Source organism: Megachile rotundata, chromosome 15 (assembly GCF_050947335.1).
Source record: "Megachile rotundata isolate GNS110a chromosome 15, iyMegRotu1, whole genome shotgun sequence".
Lineage (NCBI taxonomy): Eukaryota > Metazoa > Arthropoda > Insecta > Hymenoptera > Megachilidae > Megachile > Megachile rotundata.
The window spans coordinates 14,690,814-14,714,911 of NC_134997.1; the positions used below are offsets into that span (position 1 = coordinate 14,690,814).

Below are 24,098 nucleotides of genomic sequence, written 5' to 3' on the forward strand. Positions count from 1 at the left end.
TTATAGAATCTGTTGGTATCAGTTCCGGCACAGCTGTAACAATAGATAGGAATGTCAACATCGATGATCATTACATATAAGGAAAAAACATTAATGATTACATGAAAGGCAACCCTAGCTAACAGTTCGATATAACAAAAATGCCTCCAAAACCAAGAACGGTATATTTACTTGACATTTTGTTCCTATCATTCTTTCCTTTTTAACGATGATCATCTGTAACTATACTTAACCTATACTACGTTCTCATTAACAATATATACAATATAACATTGGTAATTTTTTAACGACTAATATTAATTTCAGAATGTTAAGAAACCTGCAACAAACAAAAAAAGTGTAGAATCATCAAGAACAACAGATTCTGCAAATTCTAGTACAGATACTACTAGCGGTTTGAGTCAAGAAGCCGAAGATCAGTTTGAAGTAGAATTGTGCTGGTGTATCCAACAATTAGAAATGTGTCTAGCCACTGGAAAGCTTCTCGAGAAGCAAGCATTTGATTTAAATAAGAATATAAGTATCTTGAAAAGCAACAGTGCACCTTTGATAAAAAAAAGACAAATAATGCGTAATACTTTAGGTAATTACAGAGAAAAGATGGCTTTGGATGAACAGAAACTTGGTAAAACTACGTCTTCTATTAAATTTCTGCCTCCACCTACGCAAAATAAAAAATGTGTATTTTTTAAGAAAGCTGGTTGTAATTCTATGAGAAAGAAACAATATTTAAATAATGACACAACATGCTTACGTACAAATGACACTTCTGTCGATATTGACAATTTACAGACTGTATTTAAATTTAATTTTCAAATTAACGAATAAAGAAGCCTTTTGTAAATATCTTTGAATATAGTTACTAACTTTTACTTTGTTTATATTTAATTTTCAAAATAATTGTCTAATTATTTTTTTAGTGAATAATTTACTTCATGTTATAATGTTCGATTACATACTATAATTAACTGTTACATTACAAATACAATTATTAATGTCGTTTTATATGAATACATTAATTTGATGATTTAAATCGAAAGGTTGTTAATATATTTTTTTATCAATATTTTGTATTAAATAAAGATATTTATGTAAAATTGTTCATCAAATTAGTCCCTTATTTTAGTTTTAGTAGAAAGTAACGGTAACACGGTCCTGTGGCGCAACGGATAACGCGTCTGACTACGGATCAGAAGATTCCAGGTTCGAATCCTGGCAGGATCGTTCGGTTTTTTTTTCCTTCGTTAAAAACTTCGTAATTAGTTCACGCTAAAATTAAACGTAATTAAAAGTACCATTAAAGTATAAGAAAAATGTATAAAAAATTGTTGAACAAGCACTAGATCAAAATAAAGGGGAAATATACTGACAAAAGAAAACTCGTATTCACAATTGATAATAGGGAAATTCAAGGCGCAAATGAAAAATCCATCATGTAAATAAATATTATGTTATGATATATTTAACAACCAGTAGTAACAAAGGTATCTTGTCTCTCTTACGGTACTTATAGCAACAGAACAGCACTCTTTATCGTATGGTACAAGCTTGAATCCGTATATATAACTATGTATATTTATGTATATATAATATATGCATTATAGGATGCCTCAAAAGTCTATCGCACAATTTCATTAGTCCGTCGACAGAAGATTCGGATCGAAACAATGAAGAATTACGAACGTTTCTACTGACAGAATCGTGAAACGAATATGAACTGTACATACTGTCGTTTGTACCCAACAAAAATACTATGATGCTCGTTACAATAGGTAAAACTTAATGATATGAATTCGAACTTGTCGAAATATTTTTTTCCAAGAATGCACTAGACTCTCACGACTCCCTGTACAAATATACGTATTCTTCGAAGGATTTCGTTTCATTATTTTTTCTTTTTTTTTTTTTTAATAACGTAACAGTGATATATTTGTATATATATGCATCTAGAAAAAAATTGTCAGTTCCACCTCTGTCTTGTAACGGGTGGAACTGATTGCAACTTATTAGAGACTCGTTAAATGACTTGCACGTTCGCTAAATAGAAATATCCTCTTATTAAAGAAATATAATCTTCTAATAATATACTTATATTAAATATATGTATATATATATATATATAATTTTTTTATGTATATATATCTGTTCTTTTTTCTCAACTAAATATTTGTTTCTTTCAATCTTTGCTTCGTTCCTTTTTGCTTTTATTTCATCGCGAAAATTAAACGCGCGTCTTACTTTTATAACAACGTCGTAAAACGCGGTTCCCATTTTTTCCTTTTCATACATATATATTTATTTTTGTTGGCTTTTTTTTGGTCTTTACAGAGCGATTTTTGCTTCGGTCGTCTTTGGTAGAAGCACACGTTTCGATGAAACGTTCATCCTCTCGTAGTCGAATAGTTTTTATTTAATTTTTTTTCTTTTCAAGAGAATTTTCTCGACTGCGTCTCTCTGTTCCCTGAGTCGGTATATAACCATTTCAGTCTTCGCTGTCCTTTCTTCGTTCCTTCTCACCTTTCCTTTTTATATAATGTACCTTTTCTTACGATAGTATAACAACCTTCATTTTATCGTTTTACTTCATAAACAAAGTCGATATAACGTGATCCACAGACTTTCGTCATTTTATTTAAAATGCTATTTAAAAGTTTCCTAACAACAGCATTTTATATTAAATTAAAAGAAATTTAAAAAAAAGGTGACTCCTTTTTTACTCATGAGCTACGATTCTTCGAAAAGAATGCGCTTCTTTTCTATTCTATTTTGTGGAATGAACATGCTAAATTGAAACAGAAATTCCATGAGTCACCAATCGTTCGATAAACATACCGAGAATTAACAAACAAAACAGTGATACTCGTCGTTTCAACATTCTTGCCACAATATATCAAGAAATTTCGTAATCATTTACCGATTCAATTCATACAGATTCAATTGTTTGTTTTTTAAATTGTTTCAGGATAAATAAAAATTTGCTGAATACGTATTAAAATTTTTGATGAAGATAAATTTCTTTCCATAAAATAAAGAAAGAAACGTTTTGATGTTCACCTCGTTAATAAATCTTTCAATGTACACGTCACGCGTATAGTCTCGGATCACCGTTCGCGAAATAGCAAGAAGAAATTTCTTTTGAGAAACAAAAAAGACACATACGTTATATACATATACATGTAATACTCGATAAACCTCGGCAACCCTAAGTATAGGTATGTGTATGTACGTGTGTGTGTGTATATATATATATGTATCTGTTAGTACCTTATAAAATGTACACCACTGCCTCTTTAAATAGCAATGTTCGCACCTAATGCAGATTATATAATTACGTGCAATCATAAACAATTTTAGTAAGTATTTATATCACCTGAGAAAGTTAAATACAATATAGTATTAAATTTATTAGAAATTAATATATAAAAAGTATTTTAAAGGGACATAATACGTATAACGAGAGGAGGGGAGGTAGATGACTTCTCTTCTGTGTATAGTTAGTTCACATTAACTAGATTTGGAAGAATAAAATGTGAGTAGAATGGGAAACATACTACTACAATATACTCTATTGCTTCATAGAGCAAAATAGAGTAAGGTAGCGTAGCGTAGAAGAAAATAGGGTAGTGTACTAACATCAGTAAACTTTATTAATGTAATCTAGGCTTTAAAGCTAATTACATTAACACCAGTATTTCTTACTATTTCTTTCCATTCCGAGTAAAGTAAAGTAACTCAGCCTTTTCTTATCAGGTGAATAGTTTAGAAGCAGTATGCTCTATCATTTATTCTATCAACATAAACCAGACTTTAGAAAATATAAAGACGAGGACTACCTCCTGTACACTTCTTTAAATCGAATTGTAGAGAATATCCAACATCTAAGTCATCTGTATATCATAATTATCATTTAAAGAGGCAATGCTATACACATACATGGTTCTGTGTGTTCACCGTGGGTACAAGTGTATACATATATAATTTTTTTCTCCTTATATATAACATTTTCTTTTTACATATATAAAGATTCAGGACTAAAAACCAATGTATAAGAATAGCGTGTATTCGATATATGCTCGGTGAACAGAACATACCTTTCGAGTAGAATCTATAATCAATCATCCGAGCGCGTATCACGAAATACACGCACTCTGTTTTTCTCTCTCACGCATACATTCATTCTAGTATTTTTTTCCTTCTAACCATTAGTTAAATAAATAAGTTCTCTTCGCCGATGTTGATCGTTCAGAAATATACACGCACACCTAATAACTCAATTGTCTTTCGTCTGAGGCACATTTTTCTATGTAAATTGTCACGAATCGAGTTTCGCGAGAAACATTTTGCTCTCTCGAATTCCGTGTTTTTTCTTTATTTTTTCGTTTTGTTTTTTTTTCGGGGAAGATCAGGGACACAAGAATCAGGCGTTCGTTCGAAAAAAAAAAACCGTCTGAAAGAAATGAAAAACGATCGTGCATTTCGACGTTTTTACTTTTTTAGTGACGGGTATTTTATCGTATCTTCAAGCAATTCACTTGCTTCACAATTTCGAATCACTTCGAGACTCGTTCGAATTTCAAACGCCCGTTACCGATACGACAAAGAATTGTTTTCGAATAAAGGTTTTACCATGATAGTGAAGCAATGATAAAAAAATTTTCAAAATCGACGAGAATCGAAATGTTCGAAGAGATTCGAGGTAATTATTAACCCGTCACTAATTCTTTTATACAAGGTTTCATCACAGACAACAGTGAACGGAAAATCAATGAGTCGTTGATCAGGTTCGATCTTCCGTATTTACACGAAGAAGAGTCGTGTTTTTGTACAAATCGGATCACGATTTGTTGTTACTATGTTTGCGAATGATCGAAATTTTCACGAATTAATACATCGCGTACGATATTCTAGTTTTCTTTTTAATTTCGTTCTGTATTTTACACTTGCATTCAAAGATTTTTTTGCTAACAGAGATTAGTAATATCACCGTTGAATCTTTCGATTTAAATGCGAATACAAGTACGCAATGTATTAACAACGGGAATACATACACATATGTACATACATAATATCGAACAGGCCACGCATATTTTTTACGGCTCTGTTCGTCAATACGTAATCCTAAGCATGGCATAAAAAAAATTTAGTATCTAGAATAATTTAAAGATTGCGATAAGGAACGGTGTCGCTCGGGGACCCTATTTCGAATCTAATACGAGCTCGTAGAAGTTTCTGAATCGATCTAAAGAGTAATCAAAATGCCGTTTATATTTTTCTGGCTTCAACGATTAGAAGATAAAGTAAAATTTTGAAAAACTATAAAAGAGAAACATTCGAAATTTTCACTGACTCCGTCGAGGATGAAGATGCAAAGCGTGTTGCAATATTTTCTTAATTTTTAAAATGTTTTAATACTGTTGGTATTATATCCTACGCGCGTTTGAAAGAAAACTGTATTCGAAACGGTGTAAGTATTAGACGAGTAAAGAAAAGAGAAGGACCGCCTAGGATCGGACAAGTTTAAAAATTATCGAGCAGTAATCGTTCTCATCTCGGACATTGCTTTAAATAAAAAGCATCGTTAGTCCTACCCTACGTAGAACAAAAGTTACAAAGTAAAAACTTGGATGAAAATAATGTAAATATAACAAGAATAACAGTTCATAGAAAAATACTGACTACTTTAATATGAAGTAAGCATCATAGATAGGATCGCTTTAAATTAGCAGGTAACGTTTAAATAAATTCTCCACGAAAGTAATGTGAAAAGGAAAGGCCCCAACGAACCCGTAGAAAATTCAAGACGTGGAAGTCCCCGTCCGCAAGTTCCGGAAGTAGGAATGACGCAATGCTCGCTCGAATCGATTCGAGCATCGAAGGCAGCCAACGTTACATTACAACATCGCGTGAAATGCATACGTATAGGAGACACGATACGAAGGAGACGCGAATTAATCGGCTCGCCACGGTGATTCGAACACGAGTGATCTATCTATTCTACGATGATAGTGGCCAACCGTTTCGGCCGTTTCCCCGCTTTCTGTTTCCGGTGAATCTCCCTCGCGTCCACACGGGAAGATTCGCAGGATTCGGTCGTCAGACCATCACCTCCACTATTCACAGTCTGTTCTTCGAGCTTTCGTTTTCTGGACCTAGTTACCGGGCCAGTCCTATTTTTATAAAGCTCACTGTCTACGTAAACCCTCTTGTACCGTTTAGATTGTGCTTCCTGATCCGAGTGATCCTCGTCGCGTTTACGCCTCTTCTTTGGCGTTTCCTGCATAATCCTGGGCGAGTTCGAGTCAGAGGAAGACGATAAAGAGCTGAGGTACTCGTTGACTTTGTCTTCGCCAAAGTCGAAGGCGCTCGGCTGCGCCGGAGAAGCGGAAGTGGCGAGGTTTGTAGCTACGCTCGGTGGTCTTAGGAGTTGCATGGAAGGGCTGGATGAGGTAGTGGACGCGGAGGAGGATACGGAACTGGACGTGGAACGTTTGTGCAGCTTTCTTCTCTGCGCCAATCTGGCTCCGTCTACCTCTCGTAGCCGGAAACCCTCCGGCTTCTCCAAGATGTTCGGATTCGCGTGAATTCCGTCGTGTAACGCGTTCGCGTCTAAAGAACCGGTGGTCACGTCGAAAGAACTGGTCTCGTTTAACCAAGGGTGATTCGTCAGACCGCTGGCTGTCAGTCTTTTGCTCGGGTCGACGGTCAATAAACCCTTGGCGACTTGCTTGGCATGGCTGGATACGTGACTCCAGGACTCGCCGTCGAAATCGATCTCCCCTGCTCTGATTCTGGTGGCCAGGTCCGGAGAGCCTGTTCTGAACGGTGGTTTACCGGACAACATGGAGTACAGGATGGCGCCCAAGCTCCAAAGATCGCAACTCTGGTCGTAACCTTGCCTGGCTACCACTTCAGGAGCCGCGTACGGGAGCGTGAAACAAGGCGTGTGCAAAGGTTCGCAGCCACGTTTTATCCTGGCAAAACCAAAGTCCACGATCTTCACCGGGGAATCCTCTCCCTGGTGAGCGAACACTATGTTCTCCGGCTTCAGATCTCTATGGACTACGCCTCTGGAGTGCATAAACCGAACCGCGGAGGCGAGCTGCCTCATTATCCTGCTGGCGTGTTGTTCGTTGAACGGCCTTGGTCTCCTCAATAACTCTCCACCCGACAGCAACTCCATTACCAGGTAGGTGTGTGCTCTGTCTTGATGAACTTCGATAAGTTTGACCACGTTCGGATGGCCTTGGCAGGTACGTAGCAGGTTTGCCTCTCTTCCACAGTCGATTCTACGACTGACTATCTTCACGGCGAACTCCTGCTGCGTTTTTCTGTGCCTACATTTACGGCAAACGGAGAAACTACCATCGCCTAGAGCTTCCTCGCGTGGATCTAGTTCGTAAGTCTGGAAGAAGGTCGATTCTTCGAATCTGGCCGCTAACACGTCCGATGCCGATGGTCGCTGACATTCTGTACTGGCTTTCGTCGCTTCTTTGAAGATGTCCTTGCTAACCACGTTGTCCCCGAACAATATGGAGGGTGCTACATACGAGTAGCCCCTGAAAATTTTGTCGTAATTAGGAGGAACTACAGCTGGGCTGTCGGCAGCGATCATTTTGGTAAACTCGTCCGAGAAATTACTGGTGTCCAGCTCGTGAGTAATTCGTGGAACGAACGGGGGAGAGATCTCTCGTCTCTCCAACGCTGCCCAACCGAAGGGAGGCGGTGCTTTTCTGAAGAACGGATGTTCTTTCAGCTCTCTGGCATCGTTAGGTCCACCGCCTAGCCGCTGTCGCGGATCCTTTACCAACAGACGCAAAATAAAATCTCGAACCGTTGGACTTAGGTGACCAGGGATCGGAGGATCCGTTTTCAGGATTCTTCGCGAAATGTCCTGCTGCGTGTTCTTCTCACCCTCGACCGTAAACGGAGACGCACCGGTTAACAGCTCGTACGTAAGGACGCCCACGCTCCACCAGTCGACTGCCTGCAAAGTGTGCATTTCTTTTTATAGATAGAATACCACGGTTGTGAAAGCTTCTGTGGGTGAGAGTGGTCTTCGAAGGCTTCGAATTCTTCGATTCTTAATACGTAAATGTGTAAATTTATACGCGTTATTTTATGATTTTTGTCGATTGTTTACCAATCACGTCGTTACATCGAAAAAGAAAGAAAATTGGAGAGAAGATAAGGAAGAGTCGATAAAAATTGATTTGTTCTGAGACAAGGTTGACCGCGATAACAAAATTCCAGGAACGAAGGGAACGAATCGTGACGCAAATTCATCCTGACTCACAATATCGTGTCCCGCTGAGCCCCCTCGTACCACTTCCGGTGCCATGTACTCGATAGTTCCGCAAAAGGAGTAAGCACGGGCGTTGCTGTCCCTTTCGTGCGGCAAGAACTCTTTGCTTAACCCGAAATCAGTTAACACGATATGACCCTCTCTGTCCAGCAGAATGTTTTCCAATTTAATATCCCTGTATATGATACCGAGCTGCAACAGAATATAAATTATACCGGTTAATCCTATCGAACATATTTATCGTAGAAATTCGACAAGGCTAACAAGCGATTGGTCAATTCATTTATATTCGAGTTTAATTTTGTTTACCGTTTCAGTCGTTTCACTGTCCGCTACGTTATACGATTGTTCGTTAAATCGAGCGTATACGAAAGTTTTTCTACGAAAAGCCCAAATATAGGCAAAAGAAAATATTCGAGTCCGAAAGGAAAACGAAGACTCACTTTGTGCAGATGTTCCAGCGCTAAAATAACTTCGCCGATATAAATCCGTACTTCGTCCTCGGTGAAATGTTCCCGTTGATATAGATGCGTAAACAGCTCACCACCGCTGACATAATCTGCAAAACACGAAGTTTTAATCGAAGTACAACTTATTCGTACAGCTAAAGCGAAAGGGAACGCGTGACGATATAACATTTTTTCTTCGAAAGTGTTAAAAAGATGATTTACCTAAAATCAAATGAAGCTTCGCGTCCGTCTGAAAGGCGTAATGCAACGTAACTAAAAAAGGACTGTCTCGAACAGCCTCCAGAACTTGTCTCTCCGTTTTCGTGTGCTCCGTCGTCTTCTTCTTTTGTACGATCGACGCTTTCTTCAATACTTTCATGGCGTAAAGACGTCCAGCATCGGTGCCCGTCCTTTTTCGCACCAGGAACACCTTACCGTAAGCTGCACAAAAGTTTTATCCATCTTATGTAGCTCTATATCCGCGGTTCGCTAATCTCTATCGACGTCTATCGAGAGTATGAACGTGTAAAAGCTTTACGATCAAAGATACAATATCGCGACAAATATATACATATAGTTCATAGTTGTTCGGAAAAAAATATTATTATTTAGTCGGTAGCTAGAAACGCTTTTACACGATATGAACCGAACGATTTTTTTCAAGAATTTCGTTCACGTACCTCCAGTTCCAAGGACCTTCAGCAAATCGAAATGCGTCATGTCTACCCTCTGTCCTCCGCTGTCGGCCAGGTTCACTGTAACCAACGAAACATTACTGCATTTTTTATACCTCTTATCCCGCGCACGAGAGATCATTTATAAATCTGACATAACTAGGCCACACATTATATGTACTTTAGCATTTACGGAAACTATAAACCGTCAACGTACGTACAAATTTATTCTAATATTCCTCGTTATATCGTGTTCTCTTATCACGAATCGTTTGACATTCCATCGAACAGAATAACGATTTTTTAATCGTTTCTTTACCGCTTCCAGAAGAACAGTAGACGACCTTCATCGAACCATGATTATCGAAATACTGTTAACTGGACTTTCTATTTGAATGCCTTCGTACTGGACTTTCAATCTTTCGAACTTTCGTTCCACGTATACATATAGGTACTTTCGAATAATCCATGGATTAAATAGAGACAATAACACGTCGTGTTCACGGTAAGGCAGAAACAAATTCGAGTAGAAAAAATTCAATAATTGGAAAGTTAGTCTTACTGACTGACGCGATTAACTTTCTGCTCTAATTAATTCACGTTTTTCCGCCGTGTAAATCGATGAAACGCGTTAGTTTCATTAGGAAATCATGTCTATTTTACATTGTGGTTCGATCGAAGAAACGCGACACTTCTTACCGACTACAGCCTGGTTTATCAACGTTCACGAAGTTTCTTTTCCTTTTCTATTTCAGTTTTTGTCAATCTTGTGAAATTATCTTGGGACAAGGCTCTGTCGTAACCGCTTTGTTAAGCGTATTTTATTCGATAAGACACTCGGTCGAACAGTTTTTACACGCTTACACGCGTGATATCTATTATAATTTGAATCAATATCGCGATTTATTTTTAAAACGGAAGTCACGAACGCGTTCGTGAAATTGCTCGTAAACAGGGGAATAACTCGGCGACCGTGCGTACGATTCTTCACGAAAAACTAATTTCGAATTTTTTATTCGACAAAGAGAAGGTTTCTTCTCGAGACAGAATATCAGAGATTTTTCAAGAAAACGCGAACAAATAAATACTCGCTCGCTAATTAACGCAATATGTTAGTCGATGCGGTCTCGATTATTTGTCTAGAACAAAAAAATAAGGAATAATTTATAACATCGACCGTCTATGTTTTTCATTAGGAACGTAACACCTAACATTTCGCACAACATTTTGTTAATTTTCTTTAAATCGCGGGCCAAAAAACTTGATCAAAGAACAAACAGGCAGGCTAAGAATGGAAATATACCGGGTTTCGAGTCGAATAAAAAGGCTATCCAGATTCGAATATCACGAAACATCTATACAGACGCTACGAGAAACCTCGAACGAGGCGAATTCGTTAAAATATCCGCTTATTAGTATGAAACAATAAGGTTAGGTTGATCGTAATTCGAAAATTTCGAGTCTCGTAAGATTTTTCATTTATTTCAACAATATTATACATGACATTATAAAAAGTTGACGTAGGTAGTACAACTCTACGAGGTTAGAATTCGTATTTGGACATCGATTGTCGTTTCAAAAGATCGAAACAAGGCCAGGCTAACTTAGATGATTGCGAAACGATTCTCCACGATTCTGTTAAGTTCGGACATCGAATCGGCTGATTTGCAATCGACCTTGCGAATAAAATAGAAGGAGGAAGAAACGTAGATTCTTATGTCACGATGGTAATCAACTTTTTCCCGTTCCGAAGCGTTCGTATCTAACGTAAAATAAAATTGTACGAACGTCGTTAAACGAGAAAGGATTGGAAGGCAAAGAAACAGAGTGTCCAAATAGGATTATCCGAGTGTGGGCAAAATCAGGAAAAATAGCATCCGGAATACCGGTGATTCGAGTGTCGTGCGCAAAGGTAGATGCACCTGCGGTGCAACTAATATCAGCAGGTGTGCAACCGAGAACGAGTACACGTGTACGTAAATATACGCCGCGAGAATGCAGCTGTGTATTTAAAACACCGTATTAAAGAACAACCACGAAGGACTTGGAAATCGTATGCCCGTGCTCCGTTTAAAATGCAATCAGACGCAATTCGAACAATTATATTTGCATTCTAATTGAACGGCTACACTGATTCCTTCCGATTCTCTTCTATCATTGATCATCGATACTGGCCGGGGTACAGTATACTCCGCAGTATTACGGAACTACTTATTAAATATTTCGGTTCTCGATTCCCAGTAACAAAGAGGTTGAACTTCGGGCGACCAAGAGACAGCTGATCGCGTACACGCAGAACACGGAGTTCCTCCATTCGCGCCAACTTGCGCATACTTGACACTATCCGATGACAAGAAATTATAATTTGCGCTAATGGTTGTTGCGCTAAAAGAAAGAGCAAAAGGAAAACGACCTTTTGCCGAGTGTGCGAATACGCATATATTTACCTACTACTAGGGGAACTCTATGGCCGCGTGTCAGCTGTTCCTTAATTGCTTATGGCTTATGGTTTAAAGAGGTATCACGAGAATACCCCTCTTATTCGGAAGGGTACTTTCATTATTAGATGGTTTTTACAACTAAAATCTCAACATTTTTCACACATGTTTGTTCGCGTTTCGATTAGGATGTAACTCTCGTTGTAAAAAAAAAAAACGTTTCGAGCATTCGAACACTCGAATTTATTCTCTTTTTTTATTTTTAAATCGAATTATACACTTAATTATATACGTTAAAGCATCGCTGCGACGTCGAGACAGACAAAAACGATGATTAGCCAAGGTTAGCTGTTTCAGAAGGTTATGCTAAATTTATATCTCGTGCATAGGTTACACTATTCATTCACGCAATATTTTTGAACGAGACCCTGAAATCGTGTGTGTCTTTTATGTTTCGATAAAATCGACGTATCTTTTTATGTTCGATGTAAAAAGATTTTATTCTACACGTTTTTCCACAAGCATTTTAGATATTTTACGCATACAATATCATATTCGATGACTGGTTTTTTATTCGTAACGCAAAATACGGATGAAAAAAATAATTCAGAAATTGTATGAAAAAAAATAAGAAAATTTGAAATCTCGATGAATCGTCGATACTTTATCTTGCACGCATCATGCACCGGCGAACATTGGCTCTTTGGTCGACGCTTGCTTCGTTTGTTACTGGGCTGATTAGGGGATTAAAATATTTACGTAAACGTTGCGTCGAATTAACGCGAACTCGATGAGTCTGGAACGAATCGTTACTAAAAAATATAGAGTTTCGATAGCCATACAAGGCAGAAGATTTATCGCCTGTTGGTTCGCCCGGCGAACTGGTGTGTTTGCAAACCTCGGAAAATATTTACAGACTTCTTCGTTCTCGAACGACGATGCGAAATCGTGTATGTTTAAAACGGTTAGCACACGTTCGCGACCACCGCTTTTAATACGATTACAATGATTCGTTTGGAAAACTTTTGAAAATTGACTCGAAATAAACGGTACAAATTAACGTTCCGGTGATTTTCTCTTTTTTGGGCTATATCTATATATATACTCTACACAATGTATCAAAAAGCTTTCGTTTTTCTCTTAAATTAACTTGCTCGACGTTAAACGACACGGTCGTCGTGTTATTACAAGTGTTTCGAAACGAGTCTCCAGTTTAATCGACGCTATAAAAAGAATGCCGAAAGCTGTTGTTCATTCTTGCTCGACAAAACTCGAGGAAGACGAGTTAATTGTAACGCAACTGCAAAAAAATTCTTGGATTTTGTCGAGCGATTATGGCGCGCCGAATCGAGCACACGATTCAGGATTACAACGCTTACATCTCGAAACGAATCGTCTCCATTCTATTACTATTTCTATTTCTGGAACGTTGATAGGTTGCTCGTTTCACGAATAAACGTAAATGATCGCAACGAAATCGAATTTTCGCCTAGAAGCTAAAAGGGTTTTCGCGTGAAATGAACACGCGGGGGTCCTTTCCGAGCGTCCCCGGCCCTGACTGCAAGCCGAGAATCCATGTCAAGGTAGTAAAAGCGACAACAACCAAGCTCGAGTATACCACCGATGCACCACTACACGCTGTTCAACCAGCTACTTCGTGTATCTGGATTAGACGCGGACACACCGTTGTCGCTGAATTCGAATTCACCGTCACTTTTTACGCTCTGATTCTGATACCCGAAATTTCCGACTTTTAAAATCCCAACCTCCAAACGAACTTCCTACAAGAAGCAAAATTCCAAAGTCCCAGGATTCTCGTCCCCGGCGTTCTAAACTTTATATTTCATCGATGACAATGTCGACTGCGAGCTTCGACGAAATTGATGTGTACTTAAGGGCCGAAGATCGGAACGCGATACGGTCGCTAACTCGGGCCAAAGTACCAAAGCGTTACCAGGAAAGTTAAGAATACACGGCTAATGGGAACGAAACGATGTAGACCGGAAGAAAAACTTAAACGCTGACTCGATTTACGAGCAAGCTTAAGCGTGACACACTTTTCCGCGGTCGCGTGAACATGGAAAGACTAGCCGCCACGATTGTGTACGCAAACAAGCCAACAAAATGTTAGCAGCAAACGGGCAAAGCGGTGGCAATCGATTTACCCGGTAACGGCTGCCAATGAATATTCTGATCCGAAGCACATCCGTAAAAATTCGACGCGTGCCGTTCGCGTTTCAAGTGCACGCGTAGAGGCGTTAATCGACGTTCGGTCTAACTGCTCCGCCATTCCAATTCTTAAGCACCGATTTCTTACGTCACATTATGCATCGTTCCAACGATCGATTCACGTCGACGTGCGCGTATTTCTTTATTTACGGGATAGAAAACGCGTTAACGCTCCTTGTTACGGAAGCTTCGGGGAAATTTCGAACGGCACTGACCCACGTGCTCGTTACGGGACACGTTAGAAAGTGTCTTCTCGCGCCAGCAACGAACGCGATAACGTGTCCTTTATGCGAACAATGAGCGTAAGATCAGAACGAAGAGTAGAGTGGATGGGTCACCGATGATTCACCGCGTAAAAACCTGTCGCGAACTTTATACGGTCCCTTACACTATCGAATTTCGAATAACGAATGCAGAAAACCGTTTGAAGCGAAAATATTCCATGAATCATCGGTGATCCACGCTGTAACGCTTGTTGCAAGCGTTTCAAAAATCTGCCATAACGATAAGATTCGAAGCACAAGATTAAAAAATTATTCCAACCTAAGCTAAACAAGAGTAAACGTATTCGTTACATTCTCGTACTTGGTGAACGCGGTTAAAACCGGAAACGTTTAGGCCCCCGTATTCTAATCGCGCTTATTTAACATATCGTTTGATACTAGATTGAATTACTAGTTCCACGTGTCGTTTAAACGCGGGACTAATATCGTCTAAAGGCAACGGATCGAACTCGAAATATACATATATTCGTTCGCGCGCGAAAAACAGAGGGTCTTCGTAGTTGGCGAGTATTAACCTTTTACTTTTTTAAAAAACCTCGTCTCCGTTTCTCTCGCTCGCGTTTATACGGTTTCTTTGTTTCGAAAAAATCCTTTCAGACACGCCGAACGAATCTGACGAGTTCGCGAAGAGAAACGAAAAAAGAAATTTACTCGGACGCGGAGAGCTATTTTTTTCGCTGGCAAAAGGCGAGAAGAAATCGTTGCATTCATTTCAGATGAAAAGGCGCGCTTCGTGCTTGGTCGCGAGCGTGTTAATCCGACCTGAACAGTGTCTCGATCAAATAAATTAAGTTTAAAGAGCACTACGAATTCCTCCGATCGTCAAACGAATCTTGCAAAAAGAAATTCTCCGAGATGCGTGATACATTTTTAGGAAACATCTCGCTGACACATACGCAGCTGGCTGAATTTCCAAATCCCCCAGTTCTTCAGACTTCTCGACGTAATTGTTTGTAGAAAAAATTCTGAAAAAATAACATAATAGAAAGAGTACTCTCGAACAGTACCGTCCCCGCTCTAGGAAGTCTTTTATGAATAATCCATGGAAGCTCGTAAATTCGTAAGCTTATTCAAGCCGAGATTATCGACGACAAACAACGCTTTCCCACAAAACACAATTCCTTAACCGTATTGTCAAGAAATTGAGAGATATACGAGGTATCTGAATCACCGTCGTATAAACCGTCCAGGTAAAGCTATATAATGTTTTGGAAAAGCAAACGGTTTACCGTAATCTCTTTCCTTAACTACCTACGATACCGAACGGAATAATAATCACCGAAATGGACGCGAGTTAAAGTAAATGCCGTGGGTTAAACGATTCGACAATCTTCGAGCAGTCGTGTAAGTTCCGCTTTTGTCTGACCCAGATAATCGGCATTCACTCGCTATTTCGTAACGGGACCGAGACTACTTTCTTTCGCCGGACGAAAGCCAACTACACGTGCATTTAATATCTTACCGCGATAATATTCCCTTCAACGATTTATTTACCGAAAACGATCGGCTATGCTGAACAAAGGGGCAAACGAATTTGGAATCGACGGAAGGACAGGTAGTTCTAAAATTATACTCGATTGCAGACGGTTGTTCGCAGGTAAGCTAAATTAAAGCGTCGAATAGCGTGAAATGTCCGTTCCAGTTGTACACATTAGTCTCGCTGTGAAAAAGGATAACTGTAAGGGCTGAACAGTCCAACGATCCTAACTGCTAGCGTTCGCATTTAGGATGAACTTTGTAAATTTCCAAAGGGTCTAGCCGGAGAAGCATGGGCAAACGGCCCCCGCACTAATATATATCCGATTAATTTGTTCGTCGCAAAAAGGCTGACAAAAGAACGATAAAAGCTCCGACGATTCGGTCAGTAGCATAATCTGTGAGATTGACCTGTTTATTATTTCATACGATTGACGTTCGATCGTGACGCGACCAATAACCAATTCGAGTTACAGGAAAATGCGGATTGAAAAAAACAATCGATAACGAATTTACGACGTTTATCGTGACGCGCGACAGATGATTATAGACGGTAACGTTAATTTATAAAAGCATATGGAAAAGGCACGTTTAATTACGAGACGAAATTCGGTATTCGACAAAATCGAACAATGTTATCGAGGCAGACGCGTCGAGTTTAATTGGCAGGCAAATGCTCGGTTCAAAGTTCAAAGGTACGCTCACGTGCCAACGTAGGTTTCCTTTGGATAAGGATGCGCGTAGGAAACGTAAGAACAAGGATCAGCTTGTCTTCGAATTTCTGAAAAAGAGGAACGAGCGGTTTCTTCTACATCGCAAGTACGCTTTGCGCGTAGTCTACGCCGTGCTCGTCGACGTACGCGACTTCGAGTATGCCGAATACGACAGGACCACCGTAAACGAACGATTGAAATTGCCAGGATTGTTCGTTAAATCGACCCGATCGAAGTGTACGAGACGCTATGACGTTGGCGTACGAAAAGGTCGCACACGGGCTATTTCACGAAATCATGGGTTTACTTTGATTCCTCGTATACCACGTGTCGTTTTTCTCGACTCGTAGTCGGAACGATACTTTGAAATGTTTACGTCATTCGTATCGTCGGGCTCGTTATCGTTGCTAGGAAAAAAAATAACGCGATGAACCAAAGTAACGCGCGTGCTTCGCGCTCGGCAAACGAATCAAATCCGAATGTCCAGAGAAAAAACGTACTCCGAATTATTGCGTGTTTTTAATCGAGGCAACATTTTATACTCCGAAACTGTTTCGTATCGTTTCGCCGACGCGATATCGCATCGTTGATAGATTGTACGAGCGTACTTAGAAATTCGAATTGTTACGAACAATTCGAAGCAAATGGTCCGTTCGCGAAAACAGTGAAAATAGGTATCCGCGCTCGTCTTACCGTGGCACAACCGTTATTTGATACGGTACTGCTGCCTTGCGTTACGCGCATTCCTCTCTTTGCCTCGTCGCCAGGTAAATCGTGCACGTGTACTTCCACACGTGCGAACCGATGTTTCACCATACGTACGCAACTATTACCTTGCTTAATTAAGGCGAGATAAAAAAAAGGTTGGTCTAAATCCGGCGTGGAAACGGTGCAGCCGATTAAAGAAGTCCTTCGCGAGGAAACGTTCGAGCAATACGATGAAACAATTACCGCGAAGGACGCGATTAAACCAACGCTGAAATTTTTCGCAAAAATGATTTAAGCGATCGTTTAAAGTTAATAAAGCGAAGAAAGTATCGACCTGAACGAAAATGAACGTCATCGATAGTCCACCGTTCATAAGAAGAAAAATGTCGCCGTTACCACGGAAACGAACACTACTCCTGAGAACATTTGCACGAAATTTCAACGATACGACAGTAGACTCGCGTTATTGTCCAGCATTGTACCGTGATCGCGTCGTATCGTCGCGTTAACTCGAACGCAACGACGATATCGTTGATAAATGTTCCTTCTGTCGCGGATTAAATCGAAAGAGAAACTTGCTAAAAATATAGGTGGGATATAGAAACGAAACGGTCGGCTTTCTATGAGCTTCGAATAGGAAAACAAGGATAAATAACTCGTTCTTCCAAGGCAAGTTCGCGTCGGGTCTAAATATAAATTCACAACGAATCAATATCACGAAGAACGAACACCTAACGGATACGATATTCAATGGGTATTCAACGCATCCACGAACGTAGGTCCAACGTACGAGCAGAATGTCGCCGAAACGTTCGTTACAATGTTGCTGGAACGTTCGAGTAACGATCAAGAACGATTTCGAGCAACGGAGCAACCAACAATGAATCTGCAACGTTGATCGACCTACTACCAGTGCAAAGGTTAACAAACAAACGAGCCACGAGATACTTTAACGAGGTGCTTGTTGATACCGACGATTATTCGAATTCCTTTCGCGGCTAAAATAATACCGATACTTTGTCGCTATTGTCCTCGATCGTCGATCGGTTTTACCGCGCAAACATTCGTGCAGTTTCCTTCGTATAAAAAAAAAACAATTATTACGCAACGCGCATTAAAGCATTAAAGTTCGCGTTAAAGTATTTCTTATTCCTCGGTTTACGCGAACGAATCGAATCACACAGTTCCGCAAAAAATAAAAACGATTCCTTTTACGTATACCTTTTCGTCAAATCGGATAGCATCTTTCATCGCATCGATAACGCAATATCGTATCTTTCACTTTCCATCGTGCACGCTTTCTCCTTATAAACGTATTCTCGTCGAATTTTGAGCGCGCGAGACCGAGAGTTCGATTAAGTCGCTACCGAGCAAAGTAAGTCGCATTAAAATTCCACCGTAAGTAAGTTGTAAGATCGCGTTTCGCGTATATTTGTACCCACCGGGAACAACTGCAGCGACTAACTCGTCAAACAAGCGAGTCAACGATAGGACACCGGGGTAGAAAAAACACTAGGTTCTTTCAACGAATTATTTAACGTCGAGAATAGGTCACGCAACTTGACAACTTTCACGAACTTGGACTTACACTTTGGACCCAGAACTTTGATGCTCGGACTTTGGTCTCGTATATTTAACGCCGATTAAAGCCTGCTACCGTTGTTCCTCCGTCGCGTAAACATTTACAAACGGTTATCGTCGCTAGAAGCTTACGGATGCAGTCCCTTCTGGACCTTTTCCAACATTTCGCCGCCGCTGCAGTTAGCTATCGCGAATTTAAGAACACGTCGATGCCGAACGTTAGGTATCGATACGTCCTCAAGCCCCTATACTCGAGCTGCAGCAGCAATGCCGACATTCGGCTAACCTATATCAACCGTTATTCAACATGGTAGCTAGATTCGTTGTAAATTTAGAACCGAGTCGATGCCGAATACCAACAGCCAGTTAACTTTCTACCCGATTTAGCGCGACAACTTTTATATTCGTTAGATTTTCCATGAAAAACCTTCTAAGCCTCTAAACTTGAAGCATCGAGGATACCAGCTGATACGGAACACTTCGGAGAGAATACATAAAGACATCCATAAAAAAACTATGAAGTTAAGTGCTGAAATTGGAAGAAACTGGGTCGGTAGGAGCCTGAAAGATCTCATTGAACAAAGAGTAGGATCTTCATTAAATATATCTGAAGGCGAAACGTCGTAGCCTTGATGCTCGGTATCGAACGATCGATAACAACATAGTGGCGGCGTACCCACTCCATCCACGGTATTAACACGAAAAACGCAAAAAGCCTTCGCGAAGGTTATCCAACGTTACACAACGTGGCACGATCAATCGTCGCGGTTGTTCTTTAAACATACCTTCTAACATAACACGCTCGACGAATAATTTACGAAGCATAATTGCAACCGGGAGAGACGGCCACAGGCTTTAGCTATGACATAATAGGCGCAGGTATTACGTGTCTAACAGGTGTTGTGCCGTCTCTCGTTGCGGCGGTAAGGACGAGAAAAAACGCCTACTTACATACATGGTCAAAAGTCTATGCAAGATCATCTTCGGCGTCCATGATCTTCCACTAGCAACGAGAATCTACGAAGAATGTTAAGATCGGCCGAGAAAAGAGTAAGGGAGAGGTAATCTTTGCAAGTAAGAGACGCGGAAAAATTGGACGAACGATGAGATTCTGGTTTGGTCGAGAAGGCCTATCGACCGAAAATACTTTTCTACCCGCTACGTATATGTAGAATGTTTCTACCCAGAGGGTGAATTCGATGACACTTGTCGCACGTCCGAAGTCGCGTACTCATCCGTAAAGATCAAGTTACTACTTTTTCGTCGTGGCCGCGTTACGGGTTCTACGGACACCAGATGTAACCGACAACTGGCCCCGCAAACTGGACCCCAATTATATGCACCGTCTGCTGTCCACTCTTTCTCCGGGATCAACCGTTTGGAGAAGAATGCGGATGAGAAAGTGGCGTGTGTAGCTGGATCCATGTCCAGACTGCGTACGCTGAAACCGCGAGAAAAAAGTGTACGCCACACGGTGTAGAAAAGAGCGCGCAATGCGGTGGAAGAAACGGTGCGGTGGTCGGATTACTGTGTCGTTTGTACGCTGCTCGAACAAGCGTAATTAACTGTTCAACTTTTAGTTAAAAATCGTCGACTCTAGCGTAGCAACGTTTCGACGATAGTCCGTTTCGAAAGAGAAACGCATCGTGAACATTGTTGCAATGAATTTTAAGTATGACGGCACTTGGAGGCAGCGTTGCGCAATGGAATACCGCGTGCGTTCTGTCTGTGAACAGCTGCAATAATAGAAGTGTTTGGCCCACGATCAAATCGTGCAATTTCCTCCAGATCGCTGCGGTCGCGTCGACGAAAATCGAATCGTGTCGAAGAAAACACGTTGTCCGACGGGGTTTTAATCCCTTTCGTTGGCAAGAAAACGAGACTCGTCTGCTACGGCTGCGAACGGTCATAGACAGGTCATAGATAGGTCGCGCGATTCGAATTAATCCGTCTTTCAAGATTAGCGTACGATCGAAAGAATTTCTAGTCCGTGTCTATCTGCACGTGGGCCACGTTACTTTCTAGCTTCTGCCGCTAACCGAAACGGGGTTAAACGGTTAACACGTTGTCTAACCATGGTGGTCACCCGTGCCTGGCGTGCATCACCAATTTCGTTCAATCAAATAATTCGGAAAAGAGAACAGAAAGAACGTTCTCGACTATCGTCGGTATTGCGATACGCGAACCAACAAATTGATCAAATACACCTCGATCCGCTCGCGCACCATTTCAAAATGATCTTATTATGGAAAAATGAAATAAACGTGGCATTATACGCGCCCACGACGTGACTCATTCCCCTCGAAATACCGGGAACGTCCATAGCAAAACACCGTACAACCTTTGGTATACGTATGTGGAACGAGGCAATCGTTCAAGTTTGCCGTTTGAAAACCTACTCGTAGGGTCAGATTATGACTAATTGGGGTTTACCCGGTTTAAGCATTATTCATAGGGATCTTGACCTCCGAACAGGTCCTCTGTCCTCTGCTCGTAAACAAACCGTATTTCTCTGTACGGTGCAATTTGACCATGACCTATCGCCATCATTGATTCGGTAATTACAAAACAAATTTATGGCAGAAAAAGCTTTTCAAACTGTTTTCCCTATATTGTAGCCAGGCTCTCTCCGAAGTTTCTCCCCGAATTCTATCGAAATCGAAAGCGTCCCTTGTTATCCACGAGAATTAGAAAGGTTTCTTATTATTAAAAAAGTGGAAAACAGGATTATTAATATTATTATTGTTGTTGTTGTTGTTGTTGTTGTGTTAGGTCGATTTCGATCGCAATTAGATGAGGGAGACAATAGTCGATGAAAGTATAGATCGTCAGTTCGGATGAAAACATATTGCGTCGTACCTCTGTTCAATCTGTCCTCGTAGTGGTCGGGAACCGGGTCACTGGAATCCCCGACGTCGAGTTGATGAATACCCTTGGCAAGTCCGTAACAACTCGATCCGTACTTCCTTTCTTCGGCGACTATCGTCTCCTCGACGACCGTCTCCACGTCGCTACCGTCCTCGAAATATCCGCTCTCGTGTTCCGGATTCTTCATGGTACTCGACGAGTCTCGACTCTTCAGCATGTCGTGATTTTCAACTTGATTCGCAACGTCACTGCATAACGCGCGATAGAACACGATGACGAGAACGATGGAACTTCTACGTCGACTGACTGATCCTCACATGGTACTCTTCGATACGCTCCTTCTTACTGCTCGTTTTTTCACCGAAACAAGAAGAATCCTCGGTTTGGAATGCGATTTTCTTCGCGCAGCTTTGCCGATCCTTCGATACAAACAACAATCGACCGAATGAACATTTGCTAAATTTTTCATTTATTTTTGGCGGGAGGAGCGTTCATTCGACACATTCGACACATTCGACTTTGAAACTTTCGCGAAAATACTGTACACGGTATTTTAAAATACGAAAGACGCTTTCAGAAACTGTTGTTTGTTTTCTTTTTTTTCTTGCACAGCGAATTTAGACGAGGAATTCGTAAGAACGAAGAAAAACATCGCGCGAAAGAAATTGGTGAACAGTAAGAATGAAAAGTCATTTTTACAAGGATAATATGGTGTATACGATGTTTCTACTTTACGTAAGACTAAGAATTACGCTGAATCGTTTCGCTGACACAGAAACAACTGGCATAAATTAAGAGAAAAGATTTCTATTCTACTAAAATGCCGACTTATAACCGGTAATAACGCGCTTTCGGTTAAGCGAATTAAATAGTTAACGACGAGATCACGTAATTTACTTATTTATCGTAGCTTACTCGCGAACTTGATCTTATCGAAATCAACTAATGAAATTATACAAAAATTTCATCGTTCCCTGTATCGCGTTACGAAGCAAATATAATTAACTCGATTAATTTAATTGGCGAATAAACATTTGAAATTCTACAATTTCGATATTCTTCCCGTTCAACAAAGTCCTGAAATTTTTTTAACCGATTGCCAAGAAAGAAAATGTCAAGTTATTACGGTTAGTTAAACTAACTCTTAAGTTAATGTATTTCACTCGATACGAAGGAATACATCACACGATTAATCGAATTCTAAAGCGAATAAAACGCGTTGAAAACGCTGAAATGTAATTTCATGCGTTGCAAGCTAATAAAGAGAACGTATCGTAAGGCCAACAACCACGTGAATTCCTCGTCAGTTTTTGTTACTTCGAAGCTAAGTTTCTCGACGTCGAGAAAACCGATCGTGTTTTTCACGTATCGTTCGTTCCATGTTAGATAAGAACCGATCGATAAGCGTTGCTCTTAGACTCTAATATCTAATGTTGCGTGTACAGAAGACCGGATAACCGGATGTTCGCTTAAGAATTGATTGAGCGGTTGGTATCCGGACGTACAAGTATGTAATACGATTACCATTATCCAAATGTAGACGTACAATTAACTAACGACGTACGGATCCCTTCGAATACGAAATCCCTGTATACGGTTTCACGTCATTCATTCCAAGAATTTTATAGGAAAACGATCGATAGAAAAACTGTCTAATATTATAACGATACAACTTATCATTTTCACGACGACGAAAGTTTCGTGCGAGTCGGTCAGGTGATATCGCATCTTACCTATCCACTGTTTCGTAACGGACTAACCTTCGTCCAAGCAAAACACGATATCGACAACAAAATCTTAAATGCTTTACTATACATATATGTATGTACGACGTATCGTTACAAATCACCCGTGCTAATTATACGTAAAACTGAAGGGCGATTTAATAGCCTAAACGTATCTATTCCTATCCTAATATGTATCAACGTGTTGACAGTATATACAATTGCCATTTCTCGGTTAACGATATCGCGCGTGTATTGGGTTAACCCGTAACCGTATTATCCGTACAGCCGGATACCACAAGCGAACAATCGGTAACTAACCTGGTTACTCCGATATTCGCCTGTATCCGCAGAAAACTGGTACACGCTGCTTCAATTTTATTCGACTTTTTCTCGTTTTATTCTTTACGTCGATCATCATCGTCATCCTCCTCCTCCTCCTCCTCCACCTCCTTCTGATGACGCAACACGATACAGGGAAAACAACGACGATTAACGCACGAAAGCAACCAGTGTTTCTTTTTTCTTTACCCGCGAAACGCGAAAATGTGTATCAAAAGTCGTGTGTCGCAATCCCTTTCTCTAGTTATGCAGTCGTGTTCCAATTCCTTCGCCGAGTCAGGCAAAAGTGGTCGTCCCGAACGAAACGGAT

General features: G+C 40.3%; 2 protein-coding genes and 1 non-coding gene across 6 annotated transcripts in view; 2 read left to right on the plus strand and 1 right to left on the minus strand.

Annotated features, from left to right (window-relative positions):
• The first annotated feature begins 19 nt into the window (after positions 1-19).
• Positions 20-846, plus strand: LOC100878032 (UPF0488 protein CG14286). Its single transcript, XM_003703551.3, has 2 exons — positions 20-161; positions 307-846. Exons 1-2 carry the CDS (start codon positions 141-143, stop codon positions 826-828), a joined length of 543 nt encoding a protein of 180 aa, XP_003703599.2. The 5' UTR covers positions 20-140; the 3' UTR covers positions 829-846.
• Positions 847-1,151: 305 nt separating this feature from the next.
• TRNAR-ACG (transfer RNA arginine (anticodon ACG)) lies at positions 1,152-1,224 on the plus strand. The gene has a single exon. It is a non-coding gene; the product is annotated as a tRNA-Arg (tRNA).
• A 212-nt stretch (positions 1,225-1,436) lies between these two features.
• LOC100879453 (ribosomal protein S6 kinase alpha-5) overlaps positions 1,437-24,098 on the minus strand; it is a 43,220-nt gene continuing 20,558 nt past the window's right edge. For 2 of the 4 annotated variants that reach the window (XM_076540434.1, XM_012285682.2), the window contains 5 exons: positions 9,432-9,506; positions 8,974-9,192; positions 8,746-8,861; positions 8,294-8,494; positions 1,437-7,984 (listed from right to left, as the gene is read on the minus strand). In XM_076540434.1, coding sequence (XP_076396549.1) covers positions 5,990-7,984; positions 8,294-8,494; positions 8,746-8,861; positions 8,974-9,192; positions 9,432-9,506 — 2,606 coding nt within the window. In that variant the 3' untranslated portion in view covers positions 1,437-5,989. Of the gene's footprint in view, positions 7,985-8,293; positions 8,495-8,745; positions 8,862-8,973; positions 9,193-9,431; positions 9,507-21,713; positions 22,142-23,767; positions 23,902-24,098 lie in introns of those variants that run through there. The other 2 variants (XM_012285681.2, XM_003703397.3) reach the window with 2 other exon arrangements.